The sequence below is a fragment of the Osmia bicornis genome, chromosome 2 (assembly GCF_907164935.1).
Source record: "Osmia bicornis bicornis chromosome 2, iOsmBic2.1, whole genome shotgun sequence".
NCBI lineage: Eukaryota > Metazoa > Arthropoda > Insecta > Hymenoptera > Megachilidae > Osmia > Osmia bicornis.
In genome coordinates this window covers 226,868-247,709 of record NC_060217.1, presented here as the reverse complement: position 1 = coordinate 247,709, position 20,842 = coordinate 226,868, and the positions used below count along the sequence as shown (strand labels likewise).

Genomic DNA, 20,842 nt, shown 5'->3' with positions numbered 1-20,842 from the left:
ATAGAAAAATGTTCCTTTCCAGTTTTTGTTGTTTTTGTTTTTAATCCTTGAAGTTTTTAAATATTATCGCATGGATACTATTTAATGCGATAAATGCTTTACTCTAAATGATTAAAATAAAGAAAAATTTGGAAATTTGGACATTGATTATAATTTTTTGTTTATAATTAAGGTCCTTCAAGTCCCACCTAAATTTCTTTTTTCAGTTAAAAATAGACATAAATATGAACATTATAATCCAAAAAAAGTTTGCGACTTTTTGCGACCTTCGTCACAGTGGTGCTTTAAGCGGCAATATACGCGAGACCCCGAGCAACCGTCCTGACGCGGAGCACCACTGTCGATACTTCGTCTCCTGCGAATCTAATTCGCTTCCTGGCTTGATACAAAAATCAAGGTTGCAATTTTCTCCGGGTGGTTTTCCAGGATAACAATCTGCTCTATCGCGTGGTATAATTCGATTTTACGCTGGACTTCTATTTTGTCAGATAAATTGAAAAATATCCTAAAAATTGGTGCCAAATCGGGGTCCCTCCGCGTTCAATGATCGTTTAAACATACATAAACGTTTATAATGTATTAAAGATAGTTATCGTTGTACTCAGGAAAGTCTACAAAATCTGTTAGTGTAAATAGATTTTCAATATCTTTTACAATTACGTCAGAAAATTTGTTTAAATCTGAAAAATATGTTTTTATTCAAAATCAAATTTCTGAAAAACTGTACGTATAGGAGCAAAACAGTTTGCAGATTCGTAATCAGCGTACAAAACACTATAAGAGTCACTTGATGAGGATCGGAACACAAATTCACTGTTGGACAGTGTTATTAGTGATTACGGGCAATGAACTTATTCCAGCGGAATATATGTATAATGTATTGACAAAATATCGACTCTAGGAAATTCCAAGCGGAAAGGGACCGAGACCTCCTCGGCCGCCCAGGAAGCCACCGTCGAGCCTGCAAAACGAAACCGTTTAATTGCTCTATGGTCCCTTCGACTCGACAGCCTGAACGACCGAAGACACTGTCCAGAAACACTCGTTTCCCACGCGGAACTCCCATTGTCGTCACAATACCATGTTTTGAAGACGGACTAAAAAGTATAAAATAATTTTTCCTAGCTCCATTCAGATTACTAACCCCATAGATAGTCCTGAAAATTTGTGACTGTAAATTTTTAATAGCTATAAAAATACTTGGAAGATTTAAAACGAAAAACGTGGGGCGCAAGATAATAGTAAAGAGTGTAGACAGTAGCTTCCGTTGAGAAAACTCACACAACAGTTGATATCATTTGCAGTGCAATGAAATTGTTAGTGACTTAGGTGAACTATTCATACATCAATAGTTATCTATTGCATGCACCCCACGTTTTTCGTTTTAAATCTTACAAGTATTTTTATAGCTATTCAAAATTCACAATCACAAATTTTCTGGACTATCTGTATGAGGTTAGAAATTTGTATGGGACTAGGAAAAATTATTTTATACTTTCTAGTCCGTCTTAAAAACGTGGTATATTAACGCTTTAGTGGTCGCACGTCTACGCAGCGAAACTCTGCCAGGGGCCGGCAATACTTTTAATGAATTAATTAAAAAAAAACTTTATATAAATTCATGAAATAATTCAACATATGCGAACACGCACATTTTAAATAAAAAATACAATACAAACAAACACAAATAATTAAATACTTGTACTTATAATTACAAAAAAATAAAAAAGAAAGAAATAAATCGCCGATTCATAAACAAAACATCCGTGACTGTTAGAATTCGTCGCGTTCGAGTATCACTTACCGCTGGATCCGAGTCCGATGACAGACATAGGGTTCCGACATCGACACCTTCGATACTCTTGAAAAGCAGGTCAAAGCCCCAAATGTATTGATCCTGCCACGTGCCAATTATATGTATTATGTTATCCGTCTATAACGTTTACAGAAATCATCACCCAGCCAATAACACTGCGCAATAGCCAAATGATTTCGTAACCGCCACTATGACATTGTTATAGATTTTTGCAAGCTGGATACCAATCTGAAATCCGTTTCTCAAAAACTACGACCTAGAGAGAAATAGATTTCAGATTCGTATCCAGCTTGCAAAAATCTATCAGAATTTCATAGTGGCGGTTACGAAATTAAAAAAAAGTCAGAATTCGTTGTACAGTGTAACACATGTTGTGTGAGCGTTCTCTAAAGTGTTAAACATTCTTTTTTTATTTAAATAATTATTTGCTATGAAACTTTTATCAACAGATTTGTGATATTTTTTTGATTAAAATAAGCCAAAACTCGACGTTAATCGGATTAGTTTTGTTATTAATCAATTTAAATTGATCAAGTCAATCATTGGGCTCTAGAAAATTGGTGGTAGGGCAATGTCACACAATTTTATCGGCCGGCGCAGAGAAAAGGAGACATCCTTCGCACACAACGCCAATCTCTTTATCTTACACGAGCCTAGTCAGTAGATGTAACTCCTTCGACCAATAATACGTTGGGGCTGCAAGCCGTGTGAGGAAAGGCGAGGCACGACTAATGAGACGTACATTTTTTTCGAAAGCCAAGTTACGAACAGCGAACAGCAGTCAATTGGAATTCATACTTTGCGACGCTCTCTTCAACCGAATATCAGTATACATATTCCGTTGAAGAGTGCATAATACGTACAATTGCCACGAAATAAGCAAGTGGCTCGGGACCGAACCGTTGCTTATTTCGAACGTCATCCATTCATCGTGTACGCCGATTTCGAATGCATGCTTAAGAAGGTTAACAGTAACATCAATCAAGGACACTGCAATGCATACCAGCAGCACGAAGCATACAGTGTGGGATATTATTTTCACTGTTCGTACAACGCAGCGGTGTGCGAGTATCGCGCGTATCGGGGTCCTGACTGTGCTGAATGGTTCGTGAATGAATTTGAGAACCTTGTAAGAAAAATTGCATCATTATTTAATACGATTGTGCCCATGACAAATTTGACGGGTGATAAAAGAGAAAATTATATGAATGCAACGCATTGTTATATTTGCGAAAAACCGTTCGACATCGACGAAACAAAAGTTCGAGATCGTTGCCATTTCACTGGTCGTTACCGAGGACCTGCTCATCAAGGATGTAATTTAAATTATAAAAATAAACGTTTTATACCAGTAGTGTTTCATAACTTATCGGGATACGATGCCCATTTTGTAATAAAAGAATTGGTAACGATTATCGAAGGCTCGACATCAGTCTTGCCAATTACAAAAGAAAAATATATTTCATTTTCAACGAATCTAAAACGTTACAAAATTTCGCTTCGATTTATAGATTCATTCAAATTTTTAAATTCAAGTTTAGATAAATTGAGTTTGTATTTAGGGAAAGACGATATGACGATTTTACGGTCACAATTTAATTTTTTGAACGAGATAAGATTCGATTTGCTTACACGAAAAGGCATCTTTCCATACGATTATGTTACCGACTACATGAAACTGAACGAGACGACATTGCCGACATGTGACAAATTTTATAATCAACTAAGCGACTGTGCCGTTTCACAGCAGGATTATGACCACGTGATAAAAGTCTGGCGCAGTTTTAATATAAAAACACTTGGCGAATATAGCGATTTATATCTAAAAACAGACGTTTTATTATTGGCTGACATTTTTGAAAATGGTAAATATTTAGAATAAGGGAGCCACCTCCGATTTCGATTACCTTGAAATATGTTGTCAAAGTAGTCATTCTGAACAACTTTATCCTATACATATAATAGTCGGACTCTTTTAGTTTTCGAGATATTTGAGAAAATAGTTATCTTAAGGCTACATAAATTTTCGACAGCATTTTGCGTTCAATAGAGTGCCTTGTGTGTATATATACATATATCTTGTTTATGTTTCTTACTAAAGTCATTGATTCAATGTCCAAGGTTATCAGTGAACTTGACATTTAGCATTAGACTGTATTAAGCTTATACCGACATACTAAGGAAAAAGTCCGGGACCGGTGAAATATCTCGAAAACAAAGCATTTTAGGAAAAAATATTTGATACATAAGTTGTAGAGTTTCAATAGATGCATCAAACGGTGGTACATATTTGACCTTTTGCGTAAGTATGGAGGAGCTATCAAGGTCAAGCTATCAAAGTCAATTCGAACATCTGCTATAATGATTACCAAATAAGTGCACATGCACACACACAATGAGGTATCAACCCGACCGTACAACCTCGACACGGTACACCATGATTACTACTAATGCCGACGCTACTTGAATTTTATCGACTCATATCTCGAAAAGTACTCAACCGAAAGAAGCCCATGAAAGTGTTTTGAAAAGCTCTCGATGTCAGCTACAAGAATATTAAATAAAAAGTGGGTGTTTCCATTTAAAATTTTTAACTTGACTTGGATAGCTCCTCCATACTTACGCTCAAGGTCAAGTACGTACCACCGTTTGATGCATCTATTGAAACCCTACAATTTATGTATCAAATATTTTTTCCTAAAATATCTTGTTTTTGAGATATTTCACCGGACCCGGACTTTTTCCTCACCCTGTATACTATCCGTTCATTAATCCCCACATGTGTTTTCGAAGTACTTAAGTTTGTCCCAAAGGGGTTTGAGATTATTGTCGCCGTGGGGGTGGGAGTGTTTGGGGGGCGAAGTCATCCAAAACAGTAGAGGGGATCCTAGTTGTAATTTATTCACTCTTGGAAATATTGACAGTAAAGCGCGTTATTCTCTCAAATATCTCGAAAACTAAAAGAGTTCGACTATTATATATATAGGAAAAAGTTGTTCAGAATGACGACCTTGACAACATATTTCAAGGTGATCGAAATCGGAGGTGGCTCCCTTATTCTAAATATTTACCGCAGATCAATACTTTCGGAACATTTGGTTGCAATAGAGATGCGAAAGTTGGAAATTAAATTTAGAAAACCCATTTATGCTGGTATGTTTATTCTGGATATATCAAAAACATGCTTGTACGAATTCCATCATGATTATGTTTGGCCGAAATTTAAACATCTTTGTAAAATATTATATACAGATACACACAGTCTTATATACGAATTGGAATGTGATGACATATACGATGTAATGAAACGCGATATACATCGGTTTGACGCGAGCAACTATACCGAGGACAATGTTTACAGTATGCCACGAGTAAATAAAAAAGTACCGGGATTAATGAAGGATGAAAATAATGGGTATATGACTGAGTTTGTAACTGTTTCTTTTTGCTTATTCTACTTCGCGGGTTGGTTACTGGGTTGCGGAGAATTTGGAGGTTGTCTGACAAGAAACGGAGATGGTTGGCTGGTAAAATCTACTTATATATTCTGATTATCAATGATGCAACTCGGGTAGTACGTAAGATGTTATAACTGCGATATTCTTTTAATTTACAAAACGCGGTACGCCACTCCTGGACCGCTATCTACCTCTTGTGAATGCGATGATTTTATCTTTACAAAACGCGGTACGCCACTCCTGGCTCGTCGTTTTTTCTAATCCTTCCAGCTCCTATTACATGTTACATATCGTGTCTGCTAGAGTCGATGTCAAAACGATAGGAGGTCTTGCCCTTGCGGGATAGAGGCCCATATCGCTGTTACACACTAAGCACCAGACGAGCAGTGATGTCCAGGAAACGTCCAGAAGCACGTTAGTGGTCTCTTAGAAGTTTCCGGAATCAGTAATTCGTGTGGGGCCGTGTTCGTCTCCCACACACCCAAATCCTGAACTATATTGTAAATTAGGAGTTGAAAGAATCAACTAGATGACTTGTTTCGTTAGGCGAGAAATGTTACGAATTGAATTAACTGGGCACTATCCCTTAGAACGACTAGGAGGGTTCGGCAGAGCACAGTATTGTGATCTTGACGTTATCTCCGTCACTAATGGATAGTAACTGTTACTTTAATAATATATTAATATTTAAAAAGAGACTATTTTGAATTTACAAAATTCCAAGCATGTTTCATATACGCCACAAACCCAGGAGTCACAAACTGAGTCGCGGCACTGCTTCACGGAATTTATTTCACTGGTGTTGATGTGAACGGAAATAAATGTAACTGAGAATTTGGATGAAATTAATTCTGTAAATTGACTACTACGACGAAACCTTGGTTATTCGCGAACGGGTATCCCTTGAAGCAGTGCCGCGGCTCAGCTTGTGCACGCGACTCCTCGGTTTGTGGCCCATACACGAAGATAGTAGATCGGCAGTTTGACGATTGTACTAAGTCGGTTTGACTCGTCTTCGTCTATCGTTTCTCGCCCAACGGACCCTCGTATTTCACGTGTTAACGCTAGCGCGTTCGAACGTAGCGTGCCTGATCATCGATCCCGCATCGACCTCCTTCGATCGATCCTAGGTAGGGATCGATACCGCGTGGGGATCGATGCGCACGCATCTCGGGCGAGTGGGAATCGTTGTCGTTTAAGGGGTATGCCCCTACTGACCCGACTGTATATGTATGTAACATAATGTATGGTTACAAGTTTGTCGGACTTCGGTCGAAAATGTATGCTTTGCGCGTAGAGGGCAAACGGGACACAAAAAAAGTGAAGGGTGTCAAAAGTAACGTAATTAGGAAAACTATTTCCTTCGATGATTATATATGTTGCTTGTATGATCGTTTAGAAGTGCTTCGTGAACAGAGATGTATTCGTTCAAAATTGCACAATGTATATTCTATATGTGAAGAAAAGAAGGTGCTTAGTCCTTACGATGATAAACGATTCATAATTCCACAATCCACAAGAACATTGCCTTGGGGACATTATAAAATAAATAATTATTCGTAAAAACATAATTTATTCTTTGCTCTACGAGTAAAATATTATTAATTTCCAAGTATCTTTATAAGCCTGTAGGGTTTCGAGTTCATGCAAACCTTGCAATTTCATGAGAGAGAGACCGGAGTTCTTACTCATTTCAGGTCTTAGAGTTTGGAGGGAGATGTTTTCTCAGTGCTTAATAAACCGACGCGTGTTCGTTTTTGTTATGTATTTATATAGCGCGCGGCTAGCGTTCCATCTGGCGAGCAGCGCGTAAGTAAATTAGCGAGACGCAATTGTTTCTCTCCGTCTCCGAGCATTCGTGTAATGGCGACAGACAATAAAAACCTAGTGTTAATAAGTAGACGCATTTGTGATTGACCAAGTCCCCGTCTCGGGTTCTTTGCGATACCCAACAGTTTTACTATTCATTATTTTCTTATGACAATGGACGTACCACGATTGGAGAACCTTGCATTTCTGGCCATCGCTAAATATAATCGTAAGTAGTCTTCAACAATTATCCTTAGTGTGTAAATTTTATTTATTTTTAACTAGTTGTTTTTCGTCTTAACAGCCATAATTATACCGTGATTTAACCTAGTTCGGTGGGAGGAGGCCGCGGCGCTGCTCATAAAGTGCCGGGAGCGGCAAGAGCGGCGCCGCGAATATAAATCTCGATGGGCTGCAACGTGGACGTCGAATAAATCGACCTCCGATATTTGTTCGTGGAGGAAATCGATGTAAGTTGCCAATCCGTTTTCATTTTTGATTTATTAGATTTTTACTGTGTATTAATGTGTATTTTATCTGTTATAGCCGGACTGGTGGTAGCTATCCCCTCTCCCCCCCCCCTATCCTAGTTTACACTCTTAGTTTATAACACATATTAGTTTATGACACATATATATTGTGACCCGTTATTCGTGGGTGCACTCTATACTTCTAAATACACTTGTTGGGCGGCAGCCACTCGCTGTGGTAATTGAAATCAGAAAGGGAAAGGGGGTAACTGTGGGTACTTTACCGGGGATGGGACTCGCGGCACTTACGTCCGTACAATATCGCGGGGGAGTACGCTGGGAGGACTATTATGGGAGGGGAGATCTCAGGTCGGGAAGGTTCACTGGAAGTTCGTTACGTTACGCGTAGGGAGGAACACAAAAGGGAATTTTGAGGGCAGGGAAAGGGCTGTCGCGAAGACGCAGAATACCGGACGCGGAAGGCGAAGTACGCGAACGAGAAGGTGTCGTTATTAGCACTCAAATCTGACACAATTTAATATCGGGAAAATTCACCCACCCCTCACACACTCGTACACTCCGAATCGTCTCTATAATTGCTCTCGAAAATCTCTATACTCTCACTCTATAACGCTCTCAAAATCTCTATATACGGTAGCCTAGGGCTCAATGACGTCGCGGTATAATTTGGGGAGGGGATGGGTCTAGGAAGGGGGCCTCTTCCGGCAACGGGATGGATCGATTATCGATCTTCGATATACCGGTGATCGGGGTCGATGGGGCTGACGGACATCCTTCAATGACGGGTGGGCTGAGGTCTTCGGGCTCGGCGACAGATGGCTCCGGCTGGACGTTTTCACAATCTGCTTGGCAGCTTCGTCTAGTTTTCCGAAGTCCCACGTTGCTCCGTGTTCGCTGGAGGGATGGGTATCTGCCGCCGGCCTCGAAGCTCCTATTGAGGGTGGTCCTCGGTCGGTCAGTCCGTCGCTTCCATCGGCCCGACACCGGTGAGCAGGGAGAAAGGGGTAAGGTGAGGGAAGGGTTACGGGTTATCGTTAGGTGAGAGTATGAGTGAGAGAAGTGCAGTAACGGGGGGGGGGGGGGGGGGCACGGGTTTCACCACGTTACAATATATACAACAATAGATCATATTAAAATTATATAACCGTTATTAGTGTAATTGATTCTTTACCTCACCCTTCCCCATACTTCATTAATGTAATAATATGAAAATAAAATTGTAAAACCGTTAATGCGACATGAAAATAAAATTATTCAATCGTTATTCTTTGCAATGTTCAAGTTCTTACGAACCTTGCAATTTCATGAGAGAGAGAGAGGCGCCCGACTCGGAGTTCTTGCAAATTTACAATTTCATGAGATGCTGAAAGTCTAGTGTTTGGATGTGTTACGTCCCTAGTTATAACCCATTTTCGTCTTTCGCCATTCCAAAGAGGTCTTGCTCTGGAATCCGCAAACCATCAGCGTTTTCTCGCTTAGCGACGACCGCGATACGAAATCAGGGAACTTGCGGAATGCGATGGCGAAAACCCTTTGCTTGCAGGTTTTCGCAAGCAAAGAGCGTGACCTACTCCCCTTTTGGGAGTATAAGTTATCGGTGCAACGCAAGTACGCCAGTTCCGTGATAGCGTAAAGCAAGGACCGAAGTTCTGTCCGTTCGCGACCCGCAGTAGATCCGTGTTCAAGGCTACTCGAAACCAGGAAGATCATCAACGACGTGCTCGGCCGACGGTTCAACACGAGTGTATCGCCGCAATCTGAGATAGCAGATTCATAATTGGACCAAGTCCAGGAGTGCACCCGTGTGCTGTGCAGGACCACCACCAACCGCTTGTATCTCCAAGGTCGAGTCGTAGCCACGCGCCGCGAGTCTAGTGTAACGTCCGAACCGCGAACATAGCGTAAAACGAGACCTCTCGAGTGAATGAACTGTGAGTGAATACAAGAACGAACGAGTGACGTACAACACCTGAAGTCACCGAAGGGTATGTAACGACAAACGAGAATATATATATTATTGAAAACCCATACACGTATCGACAATTACTAAACGCCCTATCCTGCATCCTTTATTATCCGCAAGGAAGGTCAAGGTACGCTTTAGCGTTTAAATCGGCAGAACCCAAAGATCAGAGTAACAGAGTAAGAACCACCCGTCAGGTGGGACGTAACAGATGTATTAGGATTGGAGGGGTTATTTTCTCGGTGCTTTATAAACCGATGAGTTGTTATTATCCACTATTCATTTCGTTATCCGCTGCTCATTTCGCGTTATTCAGTTTACGATGGCTACCGTTCCGCGATTTGAACTACTTGCTTTTAAGGCACTTATTGAACAGTATTGTAAGTAGTCTTCAACGATTACTCTTGGCGTGTTAATTTTATTTTTAACTAGTTGTTTGTTAAAAGCTGAAAGGTTAGGATTAGTGCCAATAAAAAGATTCATCGAAGTGCGCCGGAAGCGATCGGACCATCGGTTCAGCCTGATGTTGGTGTGGGACGAAGGCTTATTCGATTTGAGGGTTCTGTTTGGAGAGGAAATAGATGAGAGCCCTATTTGGGGAGATATTGATGTGTATCACCATGTCTACCATACACGGAAAATTTAAGTGGTCAATAAATGCAATCCGATGCCGGTTGGAGAAGATTGATGTGAGTTGCCCGTCCGTTTATGTTTTTAATTTATTAGATTTTACCTAATGCGAATTTTATTTTGCCTGTTATAGCCTCCACCTCCCAGCGAATTGTATATTATGTATTAAATATTATCTTTCTTGTATTATTGTATTATGTATTATATTTATTGTATTAAACAGTATTCAAAATTATCAATATAATTTATTCTTAGACCAACCTCCTTTCATTTATAAAATAACATTCCCCTGTAATAAAAGTAAACACAGAATAAAGCCGAAAAATTATTTATTCATATAGTAGTAGTAATTTATTCAATCCCTTGCGGGTTTCTGAGGCGCTTCTGACAGGAGCGTTCCCCAACCTGTTATACAGTGTTTCCTCTCACCCTTTTCTACACTTTTTCCCTTCTACATCTATCCTTTTTGGATTCTTTCTTTTCTTATTTCCTTATTCTATAATTATATATCACATAAAGTATAAAGCAGTACAAAAATATATAAACTCTAAGTATAACAAAAATATAACAAAAATATATGGAGATCTAATACCCTGAGCTTGTGTTAACCTATGCTAACATAATGCTACCTTATTCACTAAGTCTCAACGAGTAATTAAAACTATAAACTTTGATCTGTCAAAAATAACAAAAACTAAAACCAAAATCCAAAATAAAAATAAAAATAAAAAATAAAAATACAGATAATAATAAAGAAACAAAGGCAAACCTTTTTGCCTGTCCATAAACTGCTCATAATATAAATATAACTAAACTACATGTCTAACTGATATAATGAATAAACTGAAACTATGCAAAAGCGCTCTCTAGAATATCATACACCTTAACATTAAAATCTGATGTATAAACTTGAACTAAAATATATTGTTTTTTGTGATCGCCTATCTTCTGAGAGCGCAGCCGCTGCATTCCTGTCCCTTTTCCTTTCCGGCTTCTTCCCTCACTCCTTTCTTTTCCTTGTTATCCTACTTATCCTTTTTCTTCTTGTTATTCCTCTTCCTTCGGTTTTCTTTGTACTTCCTGTTGTTCTTAGCCTCTTCCTCTCCGCTCTCCTCCTATTTCATGGCCCTTTCCAGCCTTTCTCTCAGTGTCACTTTATCCCATCTTTTTTCCTCTTCCCTCCACTTCATTTCTATTCCCTCCACCCATATTCTTCTGCTGTTAAATAGAACACTTCTACCTTCTTCTTTCTCCTTTTTTGCCTTTTCTTTTATCAGCCACTTTAATCTTCTCTCTTCCTTGCTCAGATCCTCATCTATTTCCACCCTCCACCTTTCCCATATCCCGTTTCTCATCCACACCATTTCTTTCTTGTTATCTTCCTCCTCTAGTTCTGTAATTACTATCACCCTTCCCCCCTCCCCTTCTCTTTCTGTCGCTCCTTTTATTACTACCTTTGCTCCTAGCTCTTTCTCTAGGATTACCTTGATGTGCTTCAGTCTTTCTTCTTGGCTCTTCCTTTCCACCCCTTTCCACACCAGACTTTTCCCTCTTCTTATACTCTTCCTTCTTTCCTCTTCAGCCATCCATCCCTCTCTTCTTTCCTCTTCCTCCTTCTTCATCTTATATGTTTCTTCTTCTCCTGCCCTTTCTTCTGCTGCCTTTGCTCCTCCCTGACTTTCTTCTATCGTATTCTTTATTTTCCTTTCTTCTCTATTTCTTTTTTCTTCGTTTCCTCTCTCTTCCTTTCCCTTGTTCTTCTCATCTGCCTTCTCCTCTGTATCTATTCCATTGTCCCTCACCTTCTCTCTCTCACTGGTCTCCTCTTCCTTTGATCTTCCTTCCCCTAAACTCCAACCTCTCATCTCTTCTCTCAATTTTGTTATTTCTTCTCTCAGCTTTCTTATTTCTCTTCCTAGCTCCGTTACGCTGTCCATCTCCTCTCTTTCTTCTTTAATCTTTCTACTTATAATTCCGTGTCTTCTCACCGTACTTCGCTCTCTTGAACCTTTCTTTCCTTTTTACTTGTAAGGCCCTTTTCCGTGCACGTGCTTGTCTAACCTGCTTCGTATCGCTCCTGTTCTGTGGCGCCATCTGTTGCCGCTGCTCTCTCTCCTATTCTCGTTCCTACTCTCGATCCTGCTCTCTTTCTTGTGGGGCCTTCCTCACCCCGGTCTCTGCCTTTCCACTCGTTTCTTCTGCCGTCCTCTTTCGTACTCCTTGCGTCTTGCTCTCTCCTGCTTTCTTTTCTTACCCTCCACTTCTCTGTTCTTGTGTCACCTTGTCCCTGTACCCTCCTTTTTACTGTTCTCTCCCGGCTATCCCCTCCCCTCCTCCTCCCGCCTGTTTTCTTTCATATCCCCATGCCAGCTTTCCCGTTCTTATTCTCATTTTCCATCTTTGTACCTCTTCTCTGAGCAGGTATCCTGGCGTGCATCAGTCCACTCCTAGCGTCCATCTTAGGAACCTCTCGTGTAGTCCCTCTATCTCCTTCCATTCCCTCCACCCCCACACCTCTGCCCCGTACGCTATGACTGTCCATACTAGCTTATCCCATAACCACATTCTTCTTTTCCACTTTTTCCCAAATCTTCCTTTCCCTATCCCCCATACCTGTCTCATCACTATTCCGGCCTTGATGCACCTATCCTTTACTTGGAGCTCGCTTCCTCCGTTTCTTCTGAAGACATTCGTAGGTACTTAAACTGATCTACCTCTTCTATTTTCTTTCCTTTCCACCACCAGTTCGTCTTTTTCCATCTTCCTGCTCCTTTTCTAAATCTCATTATTTTTTATTTTTCCTGGATCAGTTCTAGCCTTTTCTCATCCAGGTATCTTTCTAATCTTCCTAGCAACGCCCTCATATCCTCTTCCTCTTCGGCTAGTACCACCACATCATCTGCATAGGCCAATGTATAAATTTTCCTCCCTCCAATCTTTATCCCACCTCCTCCACCCTTGCTCATCTTCTCCTCCATAGCTGCTGTCAATAGGTTGTACAGCAGCGGGCTTAGTGGGTATCCTTGTCTTACCCCTCTCGCTGTCCAGAATGGATCTATTAGCCCCTCACCTGTTCTTATCCTGCTTCTAGTCGCCCTTAGTATCACTTTACCCTTTTCCTTAATCCTTCTGTTACTCCTCTTTGCTTTAGCGCCTCTAGCAGCACTCCTCTATCCACTGAGTCGTAGGCTGCCCTCAGATCTACGAGGAATGCCACCACTTTTCCCTTTACCCTCTTTATCTGCCTATTCACCAGGCGATTTAGAACATATATGTTGTCTATTGTTCCCATCTCTCTTCTGAATCCTGTCTGATTTCCCGGTAGCATTCCCTTTTCCTCCACTTCCTCTCTCAGCCTTTCCGTCAAAACCATTGCATATATCTTGTAGAGTGCGGCCCTCGTTGGTAAGGAAATCAGGTACGTTTGCATATCAAAGAAGCATGTGCAAATGTGGACTTCCCCTGTTCTGAAATTCTATTCTATGCCAAAAATCGATAACAACGCCACCTATACAATCTGAGTTTCTCAAATATTGCATTAACGCGTTTACACGTAACGTAAATTGTCTTGCAATAACTACAGGGTATCTCTGAACCAACTTTAGTCGATCTCCAAAAGTTAGGTTTTCGAATTCGGTAATGGGGCGACCATCGGCTAGTAGTAATGCTTTCAACATATCTGGACCGTTCAGATCATTGCAAGAGAACGTAGCAAACCATGTGGGCGGTCCAAGACTTCGGACCATGGCGATTAATTCCGAACAGCAGCGTTTCCAGTATGATGCCGATCCTCTTATGTTTCTCATCGTGAGGTGTATATTATCTACTAATCCCTGTGGAGTATGTTCCGCTTGGCGCATTTTACATGATACTGAAATGCTAGCTTTTGCACGGTAGTATTCAACAACAGATAATGCGAAGAACAAATAATCTATTCGCTGGAATTGTTTGTCATTGCTCAGAATACGAGCTTGGAAGTAATCCAGTGGTGTTATTGAGATGTCTCGATGCTCTCCAAATCCATTTTTTCCATCCGGAAACAGGAAGAACCAACACAGTTCTTCCATCCTTCTCTCCCTCTCTAGGTTCAAAGGAGGCGCTGTTTTTCTATGTATATTTGCCAGTTCTATTGGGTCATTGTCTGCATTATTATTAGTATTACTGACTGAGACGACACTATCGATGTTGGGAATACCTTCGTCAACCGAACGTAACATGCTTGTTTCGAATATAATTCGTGTTTCGCCGGATTCCCTTCGAGGGGTCCCAATTGACAGATGTTGCATTCTTTCTACCAGTGGCGATCTATTTCTTCCAGATACAATTGTTATAGGTGTCAATGAGTAGATATTTAATACATTGCTGTTGCCATCTTTCGCATACAAATTACGACGCAAGGTGGCCTGTAAAGCATCAATAGTAGTAAATTTCATACAGCATGAGGCGCCCCGTAATGGTGCTTTATATCCTTTTGGACCTCGTGCATGGGAATCAAACAACCTAGAGTAGGTGGTCTCCGACTGGTTGTTGCATGATACGGCTACTGATGTATAATTTGCAGTAAGAATTCCGTACATATACTGTTGAAAAAACCTAATCAAACCATTTTTTAAATTTGTAAATCCTTCATCACCGTTATCAACATCAATATGACCATTTACAGCCATTTCATACCCAATGTTAATATTGACTCTGTTGTTATTAACTGATATGTGTGGCAATAATTCGGTAACGGCTAAATAGTCGACATTGACTTCTCTGGGGTCAGGATTACTTCGCGCTTCAATGCAATCACGGTAATATTTATCTCCTACTAAAAGTACATAATCGACATCACTAGTACACCACGTACTAGGGTCGAGCAAATGAAACGCAACACATGCAACTGCAGCTATGCCAGTGCATTGCTTACCGTGAGATTCAATACTGAAGCGATCGCTAGCTTGATGGCACGAGCCTCGTAAAATAGCTACATTCTGTCCAACATTCACAAATCTACTGTTTGATTCAATATTTCTTTCTGCAACTTCCATTTCGTTTCTTGGAATACAAGGCTGTTCAACGACTTCAGCTATTTCCAAGATTTTATTGGTAATATTAGAAAAACATGGTCGCACATCTTTGTATAAAGCATTATTTTGTAATAGCCATTGTAAAGCTACACGAAGTTTGCCAACGTCTATTTCAAATTGTCTTTGCCGCTCCAAATTTTCCAGGCTTTCCACTACAATCATTATACCGGTTTCGTTTAATCTAAGTGGAAGTTGCTCGGCTACTTCGAACACATTGTGGGCAAATAGGACTACCTGACCTTTGCACCAATCCTGACTGAAGCGATTCTGAATTTTCATGATTTTAAGAAACGGTACTATTCTGCACAACATTTGTTTTTCGATTTCCGATAAATCGGCTATCTCCAGAGGTACAGACATGAGTTCCATTTTATTCCAGAATGCCTGTGATGGAACTTTGTGTTTTTTAAGATGATTTAGGCAACGAGAACATGTTGTTATCTTCTCTGATTCTAATAGATTTGCAGGAATTAGACTAGACAAAGGCTGCGTGTGTAAAGCGTAACGTTGCTGCGGATATAAAGTCTTGTAACACACTGCACGCGGTACATTAGCAAAAATATTAATAGCCGATTTAAAGTAGTCTTCGTGAAGGAGAAGTTCTTTTCTCCGTTTTTTAGCTAGTTCACGCATATTTCTCAAACGCGTATTCCTTGATTCGATACGTTCATTTACTAGTACTTTCCGCATACGATTTCTCACAACCATTAAACGTTGTGAACGTTCCTCAGCAGATTCGGTCGCTAAACGCTTGCGGATTAATCGGAAACGGTGTGACCTTTCCTCCGCAGATTCGTTCGCTACACGCCTGCGGATTAATTCGATACGACGAGACCTTTCCTGCGCAGATTCGTTCGCTAAACGCCTGCGGATTAATTCGATACGACGTGACCGTTCCGCGGCAGATTCGTTCGCTAAACGCCTGCGGATTAATCGGAAACGGCGTGATCGTTCCGCGGCAGATTCGTTCGCTAAACGTCTGCGCATTAATGCCAAACGGCGTGACCTTTCCGCCGCAGATTCGTTCGCTAAACGCTTGCGGATTAATCGGAAACGGCGTGACCTTTCCTCCGCAGATTCGTTCGCTAAACGCCTGCGGATTAATTCGATACGACGTGACCTTTCCTCCGCAGATTCGTTCGCTAAACGCCTGCGGATTAATTCGGCACGACGTGATCGTTTCTCGATAGATTCGATCTTTAAACGATTAGAAATTCTGCTTAGCCGACGTTTTCTTTCGTCAATCGTTTCGAGCGATTCTTTCGAACTAGCATATTTTCGCTTTGCAGACAATCTCGAACGGCGATCGTCAATAGTTTCTTCACGCCGTGCCTCTGCGTTTCTTTCACGTTCTTTAGACAGACGTAATTGTTTCACATCGTCCGATTTATTCGCACGATTCTTTCTCATACGGGATGCACCTTTTGTACGTCTACCCATAATTATATATGTTGAATCTTTTTTATTTTATTTTATTAATTAGCCGCTGAAAGCGGAATTGGCCCGTTTGATTTCACAAACAATAATTCGCTCCAGGCAGAATTGGCCAGTTCCTTTGCATTCACTTAAAGCAGAATTGAACCCTTTTTATCCTTGCTTATATTTTCAGAAACAATGATTCGCTTACAGCAGAAATTGTCCGTTTCTTTAGATTTGCTCAAAGCAGAATTGTTGTGTTTGATTTCACAAACAATGATTCGCTCACAGCAGAAATTGTCCGTTTCTTTAGATTTGCTCAAAACAGAATTGTTCTGTTTGTTTTCACAAACAATTATTCGCTTCTTTATATTTTCAGAAACAATGATTCGCTCACAGCAGAAATTGTCCGTTTCTTTAGATTTGTTCAAAGCAGAATTGTTCTGTTTGTTTTCACAAACAATGATTCGCTTGTTTATATTTTCAGAAACAATAATTCGCTCAGAGCAGAAATTGTCCGTTTCTTTAGATTTGCTCAAAGGAGAATTGTTCTGTTTGTTTTCGCAAACAATGATTCGCTTAAAGCAGAATTGAACCCTCTTCCTTATTTATATTAAATTAAATTTAAAAAAAAAAGTTAGAATTATGATAAAATATTTTATAATATACCTATCGCTATCTTCAACGGAATGTGTGATAAATTCAATTGATGACAGCGTCGCAATTCTAACTGATTGCTGCTCGTCGTTCGTAACTTGTTCGAAGGAAAGAGTGTGCGTCTGATTGGTCGTGCCCCGCCTTGGCTCACACGGTTTGTGCGTGCCAAAATCGGCGGGGTGTGCGAAGGATCCCTCCTTTCCCCTGAGCCGGCTAATAACATTGTGTGAAATTCCCCTATTACATACTAACTTTCTCGAGCTCAGCGGAGCTTCGAATCCGTAAACATGGAAAAAGAATACGTATTACGCGAAAATTCGAGATGGATGTATTACAAAGGGATGCCGCGAATAAAACAAATCAACATTCAGCAAAGAATATTACATTTGGACTATTTTTCGTTTTATCTTGGAAAAGATAGTATCGTTGGATTGTTGAGGTTCTTCTGATTGAATTGAATCAAAACACGATATAGATCGGTTTAATTTTACTTTAATTGGTTATTAATGGTTGATTGGATCAATTTAAATTGATTAATAATAACAAAACTTGTCCGATTTACATCGTATTTGGTCTTGTTTTAATTAGAAAAATATCACAAATTTGTTGATAAAAGTTTCATAGCGAAAAAATTAGAAATAAACACGTTTCATCGTTGCATTAATACTGTTTTGAAGATATAAACTGGATTGTTTTCGCTTCGTCCTCTTTTCACTCGCTGTCCTTATTTATTATTTATTTACGTTCAAGGCAGTCGACAAATTTCAAACAATGTAAGAACTACACAGTATTCGTGAATCCATACGACGCAAATATGTGCGATCCTGGAATGTGCCCCACCACTTCTGTTACTGTCTTCATTTAGAAGTCACAGATATTTGTTCAGTATAAATCTAAACGCGAGAAAGTGAATATAGGTAAGTACCAAATAAATTACAAGTACCAATAATTGATATTTTTTAAAAATATATTAATTTAGTCCTCATTGGTTGGTGGTTTGGTTGGGTGTAATTCTGAAAATCACTTGTCCCCGATTTTCTTTTTTTTTTTATTAAAACAGTATTCTTGCGTGTTTTCTATACGCTGATTAGGAATATCATAGTGAATAAAAATTGCCGACTATTTGGCTATTGTAAGGCGGCCGGCAGCGCTTTGGCGCAATAATAACAAATTCTTTATCAAACGATATTATTATTTGTAAATTCTTCTGGGAGCGACGTGTGAAGAAATTAAACGTAGATTCGTTTATTCATTTACTTCCGGATATTAGGATTTGCTATTTTGCGGCAGTGCTGCTTCCGTTTGCGAGAAGCAGTTGTATTCATTGCGATAAACGTAAAAAATTATAATTTTTATTTTACTATGAAAATCATTTAGTAGCCAAATTACAGTATATTTGTTGAATATCGTATATTCAAAGCTTCGATGTACAGTAAAACTTGGATATATGCAACAGAAGTTTGTCTGGATATATGCAACATCGCTATCCCCTCCACTTGGGGGGATCCCCCTAAGCCGGACCGAGCCGCTCGGCGAGGAAACCGTGTAATATGATCCGACCGTAATATCGGTGTGACTAATACTAATTGAACGATAAAACTTTTTTATTTTTAACTTTTTCTTAATGAAACTTTTACTAATGCATTTGTGAGATTTTTCTGATTAAAATGGTACCAAACACGATATGATTTGGCTACATATGTATAAGGCAGGCCGTACACCAAAGATACATGAAACACGCAACATGCAACATGCAACACGTCGCAAGTTGTGTACGAACGTAGAATAGGTAACGCGGCACGGTACAAACGATTTGTACGGACGCCGAATCGACACCTCGCTTGGATATATGCAACATTAAATGCCCAGAATCGACACCTCGCTTGGATATATGCAACGTTTAAATGCCCAGAATCGACACCTCGCTTGGATATATGCAACGCCTGGGTCCCAATGTTTGTTGCATATATCCAAGTTTTACTGTAACCGTTAACAGCTCGTCAACACAGTTCGACGTCCTTGTCCTTACGCGATCCGTCCCGCGTCCCGCCGGACTGTTTTTCATAATTCGATCTGAGTCAAGTCGTCATCGAAACATTCATTGTTCAGAAAAATCTTTCATCGAACTATTCCCAGTCCCGCGGGCTAGTTTATCCTTCTTTTTCAATCGGATCGGTTCAACAAAATAATAAATAAATCAGACCAAGACGAAACATAATGATAATATTCATAATCAGCGTATAAAACATGTAAGAATACTGAGTTTCAAAATAATAACAAAATAAAAACAAATAGGGGTGATTGCTTTTCAAATTTTTATCCACAAATGCGGATTATTTTTTATTTTATTTTATTAATTAAGCTTTTTTTTCACAGAAAATGGAATCATCCTCTACTGATCGTAAGTATAAGTCCAACTTTAATGGAAGATAAGCGAATATACATCATGATTTAAAAATATGCATCTAACACATATTTCTTCTTTTTTTTATTATTCTTTCAGAAGAAGCGCTGACGAATGCATTGGTGCAGCTTCAGCAGCAGCTGCAGCTGGTGCCGGAGCAGCAGGCGTCGCTGCACCAGCAATTTATCCTGCACCAGCAGCAGCAGCAGCAGCAGCAGCCGCAGCCGCAACAACAACCGCAGCTGCAGCCGCAACAACAGCAGCTGCCGCAACATCAGCCGCAAGGCAATAATAAACCTAAGCGCAGTATGTATCACAGATTTTATTATCTAACATATAATTTTCATTTGCGTCGTAAGTAATAAAAGAAATTAATTCTCAAATGAATGAGTTATGTTAATATGTCGAATTTTACTTTACAGAAAGAGGTACTGCGGCTGGAATGCGGCGCCGCTACCCCGGCAAATGGCCGCGTGACGGGAGCGGCGGCGGCCCCAATAAATATTATGTTTTTTTTAAATGAAAATAATAAATACAATAATTAGAAATCAATGTTATTCATCTTGTTTTCTTTCATTTATACTTAACTATCTAAATTTGATCAATATATTTTTTTTGGTTAACAGTTATTAGGTATCCAATAAAAATACAAAACATCCTTACGGTATCCTTCAAATACTGCTCGTTCCACTAAAAAGTGTGAAATAAAATAATTTTTAACAAAAAAAAAATCCGACTTCGAAATGCACTAAAAAGTATAAAATAATTTCTATTTCATTTATATCTGTATTCCACAGCTATTAATACAATCTACTTACTCGTTAAATAGGATACTAAATATATTTCAACCTTTTCGGAGGCGGCGCAAAATTAAAAGTACCTGACTATACGATCCTGCCAATAACGATTTGATTGCGGTATGGCAAACTTGGTAATTAAAAAGTCGTAAGAAAACATATTCGAAACATTATAGATACGGCAGAAAACATTTGTAATTGTAGCGATTGTATCAGAAGCTAGTAGCACTTCTGATGTACACTCAGTCCCATCGAAGTTGTTGCAGTGAAGTTGGCGCGCTAACGCATTCACGCCGCGGCGGCGTTAGCGCGTCAACTTCACTGCGACA

At 39.8% G+C, this 20,842-nt stretch overlaps 1 protein-coding gene across 1 annotated transcript; it reads left to right on the top strand.

Annotated features, from left to right (window-relative positions):
* The first annotated feature begins 18,173 nt into the window (after positions 1-18,173).
* Positions 18,174-20,360, top strand: LOC123988554 (activating signal cointegrator 1 complex subunit 2 homolog). The gene is made up of 5 exons (XM_046289084.1): positions 18,174-18,229; positions 19,689-19,713; positions 19,816-20,022; positions 20,139-20,224; positions 20,343-20,360. The coding sequence occupies exons 2-5, from the start codon at positions 19,692-19,694 to the stop codon at positions 20,358-20,360; spliced, it is 333 nt and encodes a 110-aa protein (XP_046145040.1). The 5' UTR covers positions 18,174-18,229; positions 19,689-19,691.
* Positions 20,361-20,842: the final 482 nt, after the last annotated feature.